The sequence below is a fragment of the Arabidopsis lyrata genome, assembly GCF_000004255.2.
Source record: "Arabidopsis lyrata subsp. lyrata unplaced genomic scaffold ARALYscaffold_1, whole genome shotgun sequence".
Taxonomy (NCBI): Eukaryota; Viridiplantae; Streptophyta; class Magnoliopsida; order Brassicales; family Brassicaceae; genus Arabidopsis; species Arabidopsis lyrata.
Genome location: NW_003302555.1, coordinates 24,186,105 through 24,200,147, shown reverse-complemented (window position 1 = coordinate 24,200,147; position 14,043 = coordinate 24,186,105). Strand labels below are relative to the sequence as shown.

Genomic DNA, 14,043 nt, shown 5'->3' with positions numbered 1-14,043 from the left:
TTGAATACGATATTTGATGATCAAACTCTTACGATTAACAAAAGAAAGTGTTTAACTCACAAACTCAATAGCCTTTATTAGTTTAAGAAAATCTCTCAAAACTTAAACTCTCTCACAAATTAGGTCATGACTCAACCTCTCTATTTATACAAGTCTCTCAAATCCTAATCTCACTAGGATTACATATATATTAGATAACTCCTAATATATTTGACTTTATCTTCTCTAAACCATAACTCGGTTTAGTTGCTTCCGGTTCAAGTAATCTTCAAGCTTAACCAACAGAATTTAGGATCTTTCATTGGATTTACTACGTTTGTTTTTCATAGGGTTTTGTGCAAAAAAACCCTCCAACTCACTCATTTTTGTAACTTTACCCTCCATCTCCGAAAAATGCAGATTAATACTACGAAGTCCTAAATAATACGCAATGTAACCCTTATTCGTTACTGTCAAGTTCGTAAAAGTTTGACAAAATAATATATCAAATCGAAGCCCTCGCGATGAAGAGTTCAACTCTACTTTTAGAATTTTAAAAAACCAATGTATGTGACCGAAAAAACATTTACAATATACGTATAAGGGTTATATTGCACATTATGTTGGACTTCGTATGATTAATCTGCATTTTTCGGAGATGGAAGGTAAAGTTGCAAAAATGGACGAGTTGGAGGGTTTTTTTGCACAAAACCCTTTTTTCATATCTCTGTTTTGTTCCTCTTTTGAGTTTGATTTATAAAAACGTTTTGAGCATTAGAGATGAGAATGACATACACAACTAATGCTTATTTTTTTATCGAGGTATCCACACCATTACATGTTACAAACTTACAGAGAAAGTTTTTTTTTTTTTTTTTTGAGAAAATATCTTCTATTAAATAGCATGAGAAAGAAAATGGTACAAAGCCATAAAGCCTAGTAGGCTAAAAAGCCCAACATATTACAAAATAAGAACCAAATTGAACCCTTGGCCCAGAATTTTGTTATAGTAACAATTAAAAGCCCAAGACAGCCCACTAATGACTTGCTATCGACTCCATCTGAATCTTGGTGTGGGACTGTGGGCAGCGTAAAAATTGAGATCTGTTTCAGTGATCTGAATACGAGCAATCCATCAAGCTCAATCTCTGTTTCTGAAGATGGGAATGACGATTCTGGTAGTTGCAGTGAATCTTTGTCAACAAATCCATCACAACAGACCAAGAAGGAGAAGGAGATGGCAGCATTGGAGAGGGTTGCAAGTGTTAGTAGTTATGGAAGATTTTCTTGAAATGGAGAAGTTAGCTTGTTTGCCAAATCAATCTAGCAGTAATGGTAGTATGGATTCCAAAGATTGTTCAGCTGATCAAAAGTCAGAAATGGTGATTCTTGACGCTCATACCAAACAAAGTCCGGGAACAAAATCTGGTTGAAGATTGTCATTTGGCTGAACAAAAGCTGCAGAGCATTCACCAAGATTTAAAAAATGCTGTTTCTCGGATTCATGACTTTCTTTTATTGCTAAGAAATGAGGTAAGTACAGGTCAGGACCCAGCTATTGAGGGAAATGATTTTGCTGAATCGATTGAGGGATTCTCCGTCACATTCAACCATGTTTTAAGAGGCGATAAAGATTTGGACGATTTTGTTTCGAATATTGCTAATGTGTTCAACGAGGCCATGGAGCTAAAGGTTTATTTTTGGGGTCTTTCTTCATCCGAGGTGGAAATTTTGAGTCCAGATTGTATAGACAAGGTTGCATTACCCGAGAGCAAGGTTGTTGATAAAGATTCATCTCAAGAAATATATCAAAACGGATGTGTCTACAATGAGCCAGGGGTTCCATGCGATGAAAACAGAGTTTTGAGGTTATGAATCTCCAAAATGCCCTCCTGATTCAGAGACTAGCGATACGATGTCATCACGAGTGGGTTCAAGGCTCTCAAGGCCAGGTTCATCATCTACCAACGCGACTCCGGAGAAAGCCTCTAGAGGAATCAGCAGGTTCTTGTGTGTATGATGAAATGTGATCAAAATACGTTGGAGAATTCCTTCGTTTAGGATCTTTTGTCAGTTACATGCTTATCAAACGACGTGTGCATCCTAATGTTGATGTTTTTTTTTACTAAACTAGTTAAGCAAGAATGTAACATTCACTCAACAATAATATTTATATTATTCACCAACAATGTGGAAAGTGGGAAACATATTAAAGTATTAAACCTATAAACTAACTTTTTATTGTGAGTCTTTGGCTTACTGATAGTTCAAAAGATGATATTTTATTACACCTGAAATACAACAAATTATTTATGAACATAACAACAATGCGTTTAGGAAGGGAGAATGGTCGATGAGTGACTTAACGAGTTCTCGTGTTCTGTTGCTTGCTTCGGCCGAAAGTCTTCATGAACCATTGATGCTTGTATGATGCCACTATGTATCCCATCGCTAGTCCAAATACAATTCCAGGTGCAAAGCCTAAACCTGCTGCTATCCAACTCAATGTTTCTTCTTCTTCTTCTGTCTCCAGAGGTTCGGGTTGTGGTGGTGTTGGCGCTTTGATATGTCCACAAACATTCTCAAGGGAAGGACCATTAAGTCCGGGGTTTCCTTCATAGGAGGAGCATTTTTGCGCTGAAATTGTGTGCCTTGTGGTATGGAACCTACAAGCTGGTTATGTGAAACGTTTATCCACGCCAGAGAAGAGAGGGTCCCAAGCTCAGGAGGAATCTCACCAGAAATATTGTTTTGGGATATGTCGAGTGACTCGAGATTCGTCAGGTTTGCTAAAGAAGATGGGATGTGGCCTGTGAAAGCATTGCTTGACAAGTTTAGAATTCGAAGCTCCTTCAGCAGACCAATAGAATCAGGAATCTTTCCATGTAGCTGATTTGCTGAAAAATCGATGGCCGTGTAGATCGTAAGAATACGTTCCATCTCCATTGATACTCCTTTACTCATCAAAAAAAGTGAAGTGTAGTAGCTAAGTGAGGAGCCATATAAATTAGGATTCCGAATGTACTCTGGTTCTATATTATCATCTTTCTTGGAGGATCTCATAGCCCAGTTTTTGAAGTAGTCAGATGGCAAGGTACCGAAGAATTCATTATGTGATACATCAATGATTTGCAACTGAGGAAATCCAAACCAAACCCCGTCAACGTTATGTAATGTGCCATGAAACTTGTTAGAGCGGAGGACAAGAACTTGAAGCTTCTGCAAAGAATTCAACTGGAAGGGAAACATGTCGTTGATTATATTGCTTCCAACATTTAGAACTTCCAGAGCAGAGCAACCAGTAAGAGAAGCAGGAAGCTTTCCCTCCAGTTGGTTGTGGCTAACATCAAGTGAACTTAACTTTGTCGCGTTAATAAATATTTCGGGAAGAATTCCGCTGAGGCTGTTGTTACGGAGATCTAGATCTGAAAGAGAAATCATCAGAGTTTCGAAACACCAAGGAATTGAACCATGGAGGTTGTTGTTTGATAGATCTAGGATCTCTAGAGAGCTTAGTCCACATATTGATCGAGGTATCTCTCCAGTGAAGTTATTCTTAGAACCAGAAAAATATTTGAGAGACTTGGATGGGATGAAGAGTGGTCCTTGAAAATTATTTGAGCTTAGGTCTAAACTCGTGAGTTGACTCTTGTGAGATGCATTAACGGATCCATGGAAACCGCTGAGCGAGTTGTTAGAAAGATCCACACTATTCAACTTTGGCATTCTCCACAACCAGTTTGGTACTTGACCTTTGATTTTGTTGTTGGAAAGGTCTAGAATCTGTAGATTTCTCCCCTTTCTTATGAAATCAGGGAAATCAGTGATGTTGCAGCCTCTCAAGCTCAAATATTCCAAACTTGATGGAAAATCTGAATTAGAAGTGATGTTTGTTGTTGAAAAGGGGATGCCTGAGATATATAATGTGCCTAGCTGCTTAAGAGGCGAGAAGACATTTAAGTCAACTGGACGGACTTTGGTGTAATTGTAATGGTAAATATAAAAGGTTTCTAAATTAGGTAACATAAAGATATTCTCAATCCCAACAAGGTCGTTGAGTTGGTTATAACTCAAATAGATCCTAGTCAATGAGGGAATCTTGAGTAGGGATGAAAGAATGGCTCCTATAAAAGGATTATCATCAGCAAAAAAGAACTCTAATTTGGAGAGTTGGCTAATACTAGGTGGAAGGGAACCTGTGAACTGGTTGGAAGAGATAGAGAGTGCATTTAGTTTGGTCAAATTGCTAAGTGTAGCTGGCAAGTTTCCACTAAGCTTGTTACCATCAACATAAAAATTTGTCAATTGGTTTAGATTGCCAATTGAAGATGGGACTTCACCAACAAGATTATTAGAAGAAAGACTGAGATAGGAGAGATGAGAAAGGTTCCCAAGTGAAAACGGAATCTTCCCAGAGAACTTGGAAACAGAAAGGGTTAAAGAAGTCAAATTTTTGAGCTTGCTAATGGAATCAGGTATGGCACCTGAAAAGGCTGTGTAGAAAATGGTCAACTCTAGCAAAGAGTTATTTTCACGAAAAACGGGAAGATTGCCTCTTAGATTAGGATTGTTCCCCAAGTCAATAGACTGTAAGTTGGGAATCAAAAGAACACTGCTTGGAAATTCTCCAAACAGGTTGCAGCCGTTAAGATTTAGAGATCTTAGAGACTGCATGTTTGAAAACTCGTGGGGGATTTCTGAAGAAAATTTTACGTAGCTCAAATCCAGTTCTCTAAGGTTCCTCAAGTTTCGAGCAAGTAGACGAAGAAAAGATTCATCAATGGATAAAGAATAAGAAGATTTGTCATCAATGGAAAAATCACTAGAAGAAAGATCAAGAGACACCAACTTGGTTAACCAAAGAAGGTTTATTGGAATTTGGCCTGAAAGTGAAGACCGAGAGAGGTCAAGTCTTTCTAGCCTTATGAGTTTATCAAACTCAGCTGGTATTGGCGAATTGTTGAAATTGTTGTTAGCCAGGTTTAGATCACGGAGATGATGCAGTTTAAAAAGACTACTGTTGGATTTAAGCTGGCCATAGAGGAAGATGGAACTAAGGTCTAGCCCGATCACTTTTCCCGACTTAGCATCACATGTGATACCATCCCAAGAACAACAATCACTTTTGTTCACCCATGATTTTGAATCAACCATCTCAAACTCAGTCTTGAACTCAAGAAGAGCATCTTTTTGGTCGGGATAACACAAGTGTTGCGTAGCAGAAACAAACGTGATTAGGAAACTTGGAATGAGGATAAGGAAACAGATGGAACGAAAAAGGAAGCTCATTTTTTCACTAAATATTTGTGAAAAGAAAAAGTGTTCCGAGTAGTGATGGTAAATTAGTGTTTCGGGTCTTTTTAATGAAGTGGTTCCCTACTACATATATAACGTACGAAAACATAAAGTTTCATCAACTTTGATGAATTCAAGTCTTTTGATGAAAACATAAAGTTGTATTTAAAATTTTAGAAAAGGTCATTCTCAATGAGCTAAGGAAAATTGGAGTTTAGTGAGGACAAGTAAAATATAATCTAGCTAAGTGCCGTGTTTATCCATGAAATGCTTTCCAAGTCATCCTCTGGCCAATTCAAACCTAAAAAAACGTCAATATTGACCAAAATTTGTTTTGCTTCCCATTAAGTACATTATAAAATTATGAGCCAAGATTAAAATATAAAGACAAAAACTAAACAAAACTTGTAGACTTGGCGAGGTTGAAAATTCAATATTGACGCTGCGCGTTGGCTGATATCACAAAACGAATATTGACGCTACTACGTTACGTTCTATCTCTCACTGCCTCTTTTTCTCTCAACGAATCTTCTCTACATGTTCTCTCATTTCACAGAATAATTTGAATTGTGCTTCTGTTCCGACAATGCTTAGCCTATAACTATATTAGCCATGATTATCAACAAGAGATAAATATTAAACATATAACTATATTAATATATAGTGCCTTGTGATCGACCTAAACCACCCTTGGCAATAATCTTGAAGATCTGAATAATCAGATTTCATGGCAATGTAATGTAGTCTGGATCTGCTGCGTACGTACGGTTGATCTAATATTGTTGCTTGGGATCCAAGGAACCACCAAGATAGCAATATGGCCATTAAACCTGATATAATCGCCTCGATAAGTTGATGTTTGCTTCATTTCCGCGAGATCGTATTCTCTACTAGCTTTCCAGCTAGCTTTGAAATTAAATCTAGGTAGAGGAGATACAACTCCGATAACCAATTTTAAAATTTGAATCCTTTTTTTTTTTTTTTTTTTTGAACACCAAAATTTGAATCTTCTGTGTTTAATTTATTACATGATTCTGATGGCAGTTGCTACCAAAGTTGACTATCTAATTTTCGATTCAAAATTATCTCGCTTTTGTATCAGGCTAGTGAGGGTTTGAAGTCCAACTATTGTCCGAATCAGGTGGTTCGGAATTGATGCTTTGTTTCTGTTTAATCATGTAAATTGTAACCTATAACTCTATAAGTGTCAATGGTCAAAGCTTCATTATAGAAACAGATGTGTGCATTGTGCAGGTTAATTGCTGTCGATTACATTTGACATGCAAGAGCCATTAAGTATAATTATATATCTGATATTAGGGTACAAGCTTTTTCACATAATTGTGACACAAATAGGATTTAAAACAACTAAAATTTAACCGTACACCACATGACAAAAAATTTAATTCATTGTTTTCTATGTAATGATTTACTGTTTATTAGGTTTTAAATTTTTAATTCCGAAACAAAATTGTACTTTTTTAATATAAATAACATAGTTGAAGGTTATATTAGTTGTTGTATTTTTTTTTTGTTTTGATTAAAATATTTTCCTTTTAATTTCAACGTTATACAATTATTTATCATAGAATATATATATATTTATCATATGATGTGTTTTTATCATATTTTTAATCTCTAGTTTTTTGGTGTCAAAGTCGTTAATATGTTTTTAATATATTAATTAGTCCACTTATATCATAATTGAATATGTATATGTGTATTATAGTTCATAGTCATATGGTCAATTTATGTATCATAATACAAAAATTGATTATATACCAGATTACAAATTTCACTAGTTCGTGGATCTTTAATTCTTTATGATTGAGTGCTATTTTTTTTTTTTTGTGTCAACAACTATATTAGATTGGCTCAATTAAACCAATGCTGGGGAAAATTGTTTACATAGGTGATAAGATGCGGCGGGGTACGAACAGTTCGTGCCAGTTTATCCGCTTTCATATTAGCATTTCGAGTAATTAAAGATAATGAAAAAGATTCAAACTCATCTTTATCACTCCGAATCTCCTCTAGGTATGTTGCGAATGCTGGCCACTCTTACGGGGAAGACACCATCTTCACCAGGTCGGAACAGTCTATAAGGATGACTAAGTGCTATTCTTAAAAACAATTCTTAAGTTCTTTCTTTATCATTTTTGATTAATCTTTTTTTTTTTTTTTTTTTTTTTGAACACCAATTTTTTTTTTTTTTTGATTAATCTTTTAGACTAATTAATGGTTTAGTATGCTAAATAACAGAGGAAAACATAAGATCATTTTCAAGAACTCGTTATATACTCCTCCGTCATAAACATGTACCTGTTTATTTCCATCATTGATCTTAGCAACGCTCTCGTGTATATACAAAAAGATGAAACTCATATAAACTGACAAATACCTTCCTAGTTCCTACTATATTCAAAGGAACTTAAAACCATGTGGGAAAGGAACAATGGATACTTTCTACTTCTGACTGCCAAAAACGCAAGAACATATTACATCCCCAACATATGCATTTAAGAAAAGTGGTTATTCAGACTGAAAAATATTGAAATCATGACTTCTTTCTTGAATATGTGATCGTTTATTCTAATGCAGTAAGTTCTATGACAAAGTTATTGCACTAATAGATTTTGTTATCTTGTTGCTCTGCATTTCTCTGTTTCAAGTGTTTATTCTAATAAGTGTTTTGTGAAAGTTCTCAAGAGTCTTGAGAGAATGGAGATATGAAACTAGTACATTTTTTTAATAAATTTTACAAAACATAACACATACAAACTTATAGAGAGAGTAAGCTAACCACTCGCTGAATTTACCAACAACTACACAATCACTCCCACTAGATTAGTTTTTTAAGCTTGCTTGTTTTACAATCAACTCAAACAATTAACACAACAACTCCATTAGCATAAGTAGACTGATTCTTTCTTGTTTAGTTTCTCTAATTTCCTTACTTGGTTTGAATACAAAATAGGCAATACGCAACAAAAGTAATATGTAATGCCCTTGTCTATGAACCTGAAGACTAGAAATTTGTCAGCACCCCTGCATCAATGGTCCAAACCCAAGGTCAGAAGAACTTAAGCTAAATAGACTGCATTGTATCCATGTTTCATCTACCAGTACATTTTTCTCAAGAAATATATCAAAATGGTCAGATTCATCTACCAACGCGACCTCGGAGAAAGCCTCCAAATCAGGATATTAAAGCCTTTGAAACAAAAGAGGGACGAAGCTGTGTACGTGATGAAACGTGATCTTTTTGTCAGTTACCAATGTTATTAATCGACGTGTGCATGTTAATTAATGTTGATGTTTTGTTACTGAACTAATCAAAGAATGTAAAATTGCAATCACTCAACAATAATATTTATATTAGTCACCAACAATGTAGAAAGTTGGAAACATATTCAAATCTATGAACTAAAACATACTTTATTATACATAAAACTTGATTCATCACACTCTTGTTTTTTTATTCATGAAATACAACAAATTATTTATGATATTATACACACCAATTTATTTAACTGAACAACATTAATTCTTTAAGGAAGGGAGTGTGATCGATGAGTGACTTAACGAGATCTGGTGCTCTGTTGCTTGCTTCGGCCAAAAGTCTTCACGAACCACTGATGCTTGTATGAAGCCACTATGTATCCCATAGTCAGTCCAAGTACAACTCCAGGTGCAAAGCCTAAACCTGCTGCTATCCAACTCAACGATTCTTCTTTTTCTTCTTCTTTTGTCTCCACCAGTTCGGGTTGTGGTGGTGTTGACGCTTTGATATCTCCACAAACATCCTTAAGGGAAGGGCCATTAAGTCCGGGGTTTCCTTCATAGGAGGAGCATTGCTGTCGTTGAAACTGTGTGCCTTGTGGTATGGAACCTACAAGCTGGTTATGTGAAACGTTTATCCACGCGAGAGAAGATAGGGTCCCAAGCTCAGGAGGAATCTCACCATAAATCTTGTTTTGGGATAGGTCTAGTGACTCGAGATTCGTCAGATTTGCCAAAGAAGATGGGATATGGCCTGTGAAAGCATTACTAGACATGTTGAGATTAAGAAGCTCCTTCAACAGACCAATGGAATCAGGAATCTGTCCATGAAGTTGATTTTCTGAAAAATCTATGGACGTGTAGATTTTAGGGATAAGTTCCATCTCCATTGACACTCCTTTACTCATCAAGTCAAGTGAGCTGTAGTAGATATATAAATTGGTAATGTACTCATGTTCCATATTACTATATCTCTTGGAAGACATTGCAGTCCAGTTCAAGAAGTAATCAGAGGGCAAGGTGCCGAAGAAGTCATTAAATATGCGATACATCAATGATTTTCAACTGAGGAAATCCAACGTAAAACCCATCATCGTTATGTAACTTGCCATGAAACTTGTTAGAGCGGAGGACAAGAACTTGAAGCTTCTGTAAAGAATTCAACTGGAAGGGAAATATGTCGTCGATTCCGTTGCTTCCCACATTTAAAAATTCAAGAGCAGAGCAACCAATAAGAGAAGAAGGAAGCTTCCCCTCCATTCGGTTGTGACTCACGTCAAGTGACCCTAATTTCTTGGCGTTCATAAATATATCAGGTAAACTTCCGCTGAGGCTATTGTTACGGAGATTTAGAGCTGTAAGAGAACCCATTTGAGTCTCTAAACACCAAGGAATTGAGCCGTGGAGGTTGTTGTCTGATAGATCTAGGACGTATAGAGATCTTCCACATATTGATTGAGGTATCTCTCCTGTGAAGTTATTCTTCGAACCATCAAAGAATAAGAGAAACATGGATGGTATGAAGAGTGGTCCTTGGAAAGCATTTGAGCGTAAATCTACATTCAAGACTTTACTTTCAAGAGAAACTTTTAAGGATCCATTAAAACCGCTGAGCGAGTTCCTCGAAAGATCCACAGCTAACAACTCTGGCAGTCTCCACAACCAGTTTGGTACTTGACCTTTGATTTTGTTGTTGGAAAAAGCTAGACTATGTAGACTTCTCCCGTTTCTTATGAAATATGGGAACTCAGTGAGGTTGCAGTCTAGCAAGCGCAACTCAAACAAATGTGATGGAAAATCCGAATGAGAAGTAATGTTTGCTGTTGAAATAGGGATGCCTGAAATATATAATCTCTTTAGCTTCCTAAGAGACGAGAAGACATTTAAGTCAACTAGACCGACTTTGTTGTAATTGTTGTGGTGAATAGAAAAAGATTGTAAATTAGGTAACATAGAGATATTCTCTATCCCAAGGAGGTTGTTGTGATGGTTACAATCCAGAGAGATGTCCGTCAATGAGGGAATCTTAAGTAGGGATGAAAGAATGGCTCCCGTAAAAGAATCCTCACAAAAAGACTCTAATTTGGAGAGTTGGCTAATGTTAGGTGGAAGGGAACTTGTGAATGTTGGGGTCGGATTCCATCCACCTTCTGAAACCGAGCCAAACTTCAAACATCCTGAACCTGTTAACGAGCTCGGGGTACCCTGCCAGACAACTCGGGGCACCCTGCCAGACAGCTCGGGGTACCCTGCCAGACAGCTCGGGGTACCCTGCCAGACAGCTCGGTTGTCCGAGCCCACTCTTCTCCGGGTACCCGAGCCCACTCTTCTCCGGGTACCCGAGCCCACTCTTCTCCGGGTACCCGAGCCCACTCCTCTCTGGGTACCCGAGCCCATTCTTCTTCGGGTATCCGAGCCTGTCCTCGCGAAGAAGCCTCCTAGCTACTCGAGGCGAAGTCGTCAGTCACCCGAGGCGGTCTTTAGGCCACTTGAACCAAGCAACCCGAGGCAAGGACTTAGTGAATATTCACCCTCGGAGTATCATTTCCAAGCAAGGCATCATTTCCGATATACCCGGAAATGATAAGAGAGAATCTAGAAAGATCGACCCAAATCAGGAAATCTTCCAAAGACTCCGAAGAATAAGGAAATTATCCTGATCCGCGATATTCTAGCCGACTTCAAGATAAATGGAAATCTTCCGAGAATATCGCTGGAGAGGCGGTTTATGATCGCTATATAAGGAGATTCAAGGTTCTCATAGAAGGGGAGGCAATATCGCTCTAGAATTTACACTACACAAAGCTCTTATAGCACAAACACCTTTTTCCTTTTACGATCAAACTCTTGTACGATCAAATCTGCTCTTTTCATTAATAATATCAAGAACACCATCTTTGGTATCAATTGATTCTGCCGTTCTTTGAGAATTCACGCAAATCGTATCCCTAAATTAAAACCCTAGACAAATCTCGATTGTGTTAGTTTCGACTTCCACAGTGAACTGATTGGAACAGAGACTGAGAGAACGTAGTTCGATCAATTTGATTAGTGTAGCTGGCAAATTTCCACCGAGCTTGTTAACACTAACATCAAAATCGGTCAACTGATTTAGATTGCCAATTGAAGATGGGATTTCGCCAACCAAATTGTTGTAAGAAAGATCGAGATGGGAGAGATTAGAAAGGTTCCCAAGTACAAATGGAATATTCCCTAAGAACTTAGAAAAGGAAAGAGTCAAAGAAGTCAAATGTTTGAGGTTGAAAAAGATGTGTTGTGAATGCTCAACTCTAGCATAGAGTTATTTTCACGGAATAGGGGAAGATTGCCTCTCAGATTTGAATTTCCATCCAACATAATGGACTGTAAACTGGGTATTAGAAAAACACTGCTTGGAAATTCTCCAAACAGGTTGCAATTAGCAAGATTTAGCAAACTTAGAGAACACATGTTTGAAAAGTCGTGGGGGATTTCTGAAGAAATGTTTACGGAACTCATATCCAGCTCTTTAAGGTTTCTCAAGTTTCGAGCAAGTAGAGGAAGAAAAGATTCATCAATGGACAGCGGCATCGAAAAACAAGGAAAAGAAAAAAAAGAACAAGAATAAGAAAGATCGAGAGACACCAACTTGGTTAGCTGAAGAAGGTTGGTTGGAATTTGGCCTGAAAGAAAAGAATGAGAGAGGTTAAGTCTTTCTAGCCCTATGAGTTTATCAAAATCGGCCGGTATTGGTGAATTGTTGAAATAGTTGTTTGCAAGGTTTAGATCACGGAGATGAAGCAGTTTAAAAAGACTACTATTGGATTTTAGCTGGCCATAGAGGAAGACGGAACTAAGGTCTAGCCCGATCACTTTTCCAGACTTACACGTGATACCATCCCAAGAACAACAATCACTTTTGTTCACCCATGATTCTAAATCAACCATCGCAAACTCATTCTTGAACTCAAGAAGAGCATCCTTTTGGTCGGAATGACACAAGTGTTGTGTAGCAGAAACAAACGTGATTACGAAAATTGGAATAAGGAAAAGGAAACAGATGGAACGAAGAGGGAAGCTCATTTTCTGATTTGATAAGAAGGCTTTCATATTTGTGAAAGAAAAAAAGTATTCGAGTAGTGATGGTAAGTTAGCTTTACGGGTCAATACATATATATATATATATATATATAGAAAACATAAAGTTCCATCGACTTTGATGATTTGAAGTCTTTTGATGAAAAGTCTTCCCTACTAAACATCTTATGAGTCCTTCCAGTGGACTTGACTCGAAATATTATAAAATGCAATTTGAGACTACTACATTCGTTCTCGGCATCAAAAGGATGGCAATTGGCCCACACATCGGTGGTCTAGTGGTAAGAGAAAATTGGGGAAAGGTTGGAAGGAACTAATCCAAGTTCGATCCACCTTGGAAACAAAAATCACATGTGTGGGAAGTCTGGGTTTGGGCCAAACAGTTTACCTGGTAATCAGTAACAGGCGATCTGGCTACCCCCTAGCATTAGTCGGAAAACATTCCAAACCCGGGACAGACAGTGTGGTGGCCCTTCGGGGAGAAGTCCACTCTGAAGCACTTCAGTGCGTTTCTACCGGGCTAACTGGATCAGCCGATAGGGTTTATAAAAAAAAAAAAAGGATGGAATTGTGTTTAGAATTTTAGAAAAGTCATTCTCAATGAGCAAAAGAAAATTTGAGTTTATTGAGGACAAGTAGAATAATTAGAGGTGTCAAAATGGGTCAAGATTCATGGGTCAACTCAACTCAACTCAATCCATGAACCCTAATGAGTTAAAAATTTTGACTCAAATGAGTCCCATTCTCTCTTTTTTTTTTCGTTATCTCGCATGTGGTCCTAAGAAAAGGGAATTTGTCAATTTTTCGGGGTCACTGGTGGTGGACTTCTCGAAGCAGGACGTTAAGATCTAGCTCATTTCTCCTCGATTACCTATGCCGGGCTAGGAACGATCTAAAGATTGCAGGAATGAAAACGTTTAAACAGCTTCCTGACTTCCTCTCAACAAGAAGTTAAGGCTGAAAGTCCTAATCTTCTTATCCCGATGCCTGGAGTAGCGGGTCTTAGTTCGGATTAGTACCTTTTGAGCAAGGTAAGTTTCGGCAGTGAAAGAAAGTAACCAGGATCCGCTTAACCAGTTATGGATGAAGGTAGGTCTACTCCAATCCCTCAGCCAATAAACAATAAAGTAGGCACATTTCCCTCGGCAAAGAAAGTAGTCCCTCGCTAAAGAGTAGACTTGAGTATCTTCGAAGTAAAAGCCGAGGAATAAGACTCAGTTCGGGTAGAGCAACCATTTCTATTTTCATTCTTCCCCGTTTACATAAATGAAAAAGAAAAGTGAATTCCCACGGAAAATATCCACCTAAAAAAATTTCTGGGGTTACTTGGCATAGTCCTCTAAAGACCTATTTAGATACTCTTTCTTCCGAGTTCGAGATAAGGAGGAAGAATGGGGCGACAAATAAAAT

The 14,043-nt window shown here is 37.5% G+C and overlaps 2 protein-coding genes across 2 annotated transcripts; both read right to left on the bottom strand.

Moving 5' to 3' along the window:
* Nucleotides 1-2,131: 2,131 nt before the first annotated feature.
* On the bottom strand, nt 2,132-6,238 carry LOC110224704 (receptor-like protein 12). Its single transcript, XM_021011386.1, has one exon. It carries the CDS (start codon nt 5,266-5,268, stop codon nt 2,482-2,484), a length of 2,787 nt encoding a protein of 928 aa, XP_020867045.1. The 5' UTR covers nt 5,269-6,238; the 3' UTR covers nt 2,132-2,481.
* Nucleotides 6,239-8,696: 2,458 nt separating this feature from the next.
* Nucleotides 8,697-10,953, bottom strand: LOC110224445 (receptor-like protein kinase 2). The gene has a single exon (XM_021010512.1). The coding sequence runs from the start codon at nt 10,951-10,953 to the stop codon at nt 9,592-9,594; it is 1,362 nt and encodes a 453-aa protein (XP_020866171.1). The 3' UTR covers nt 8,697-9,591.
* Between the last annotated feature and the right edge of the window lie 3,090 nt (nt 10,954-14,043).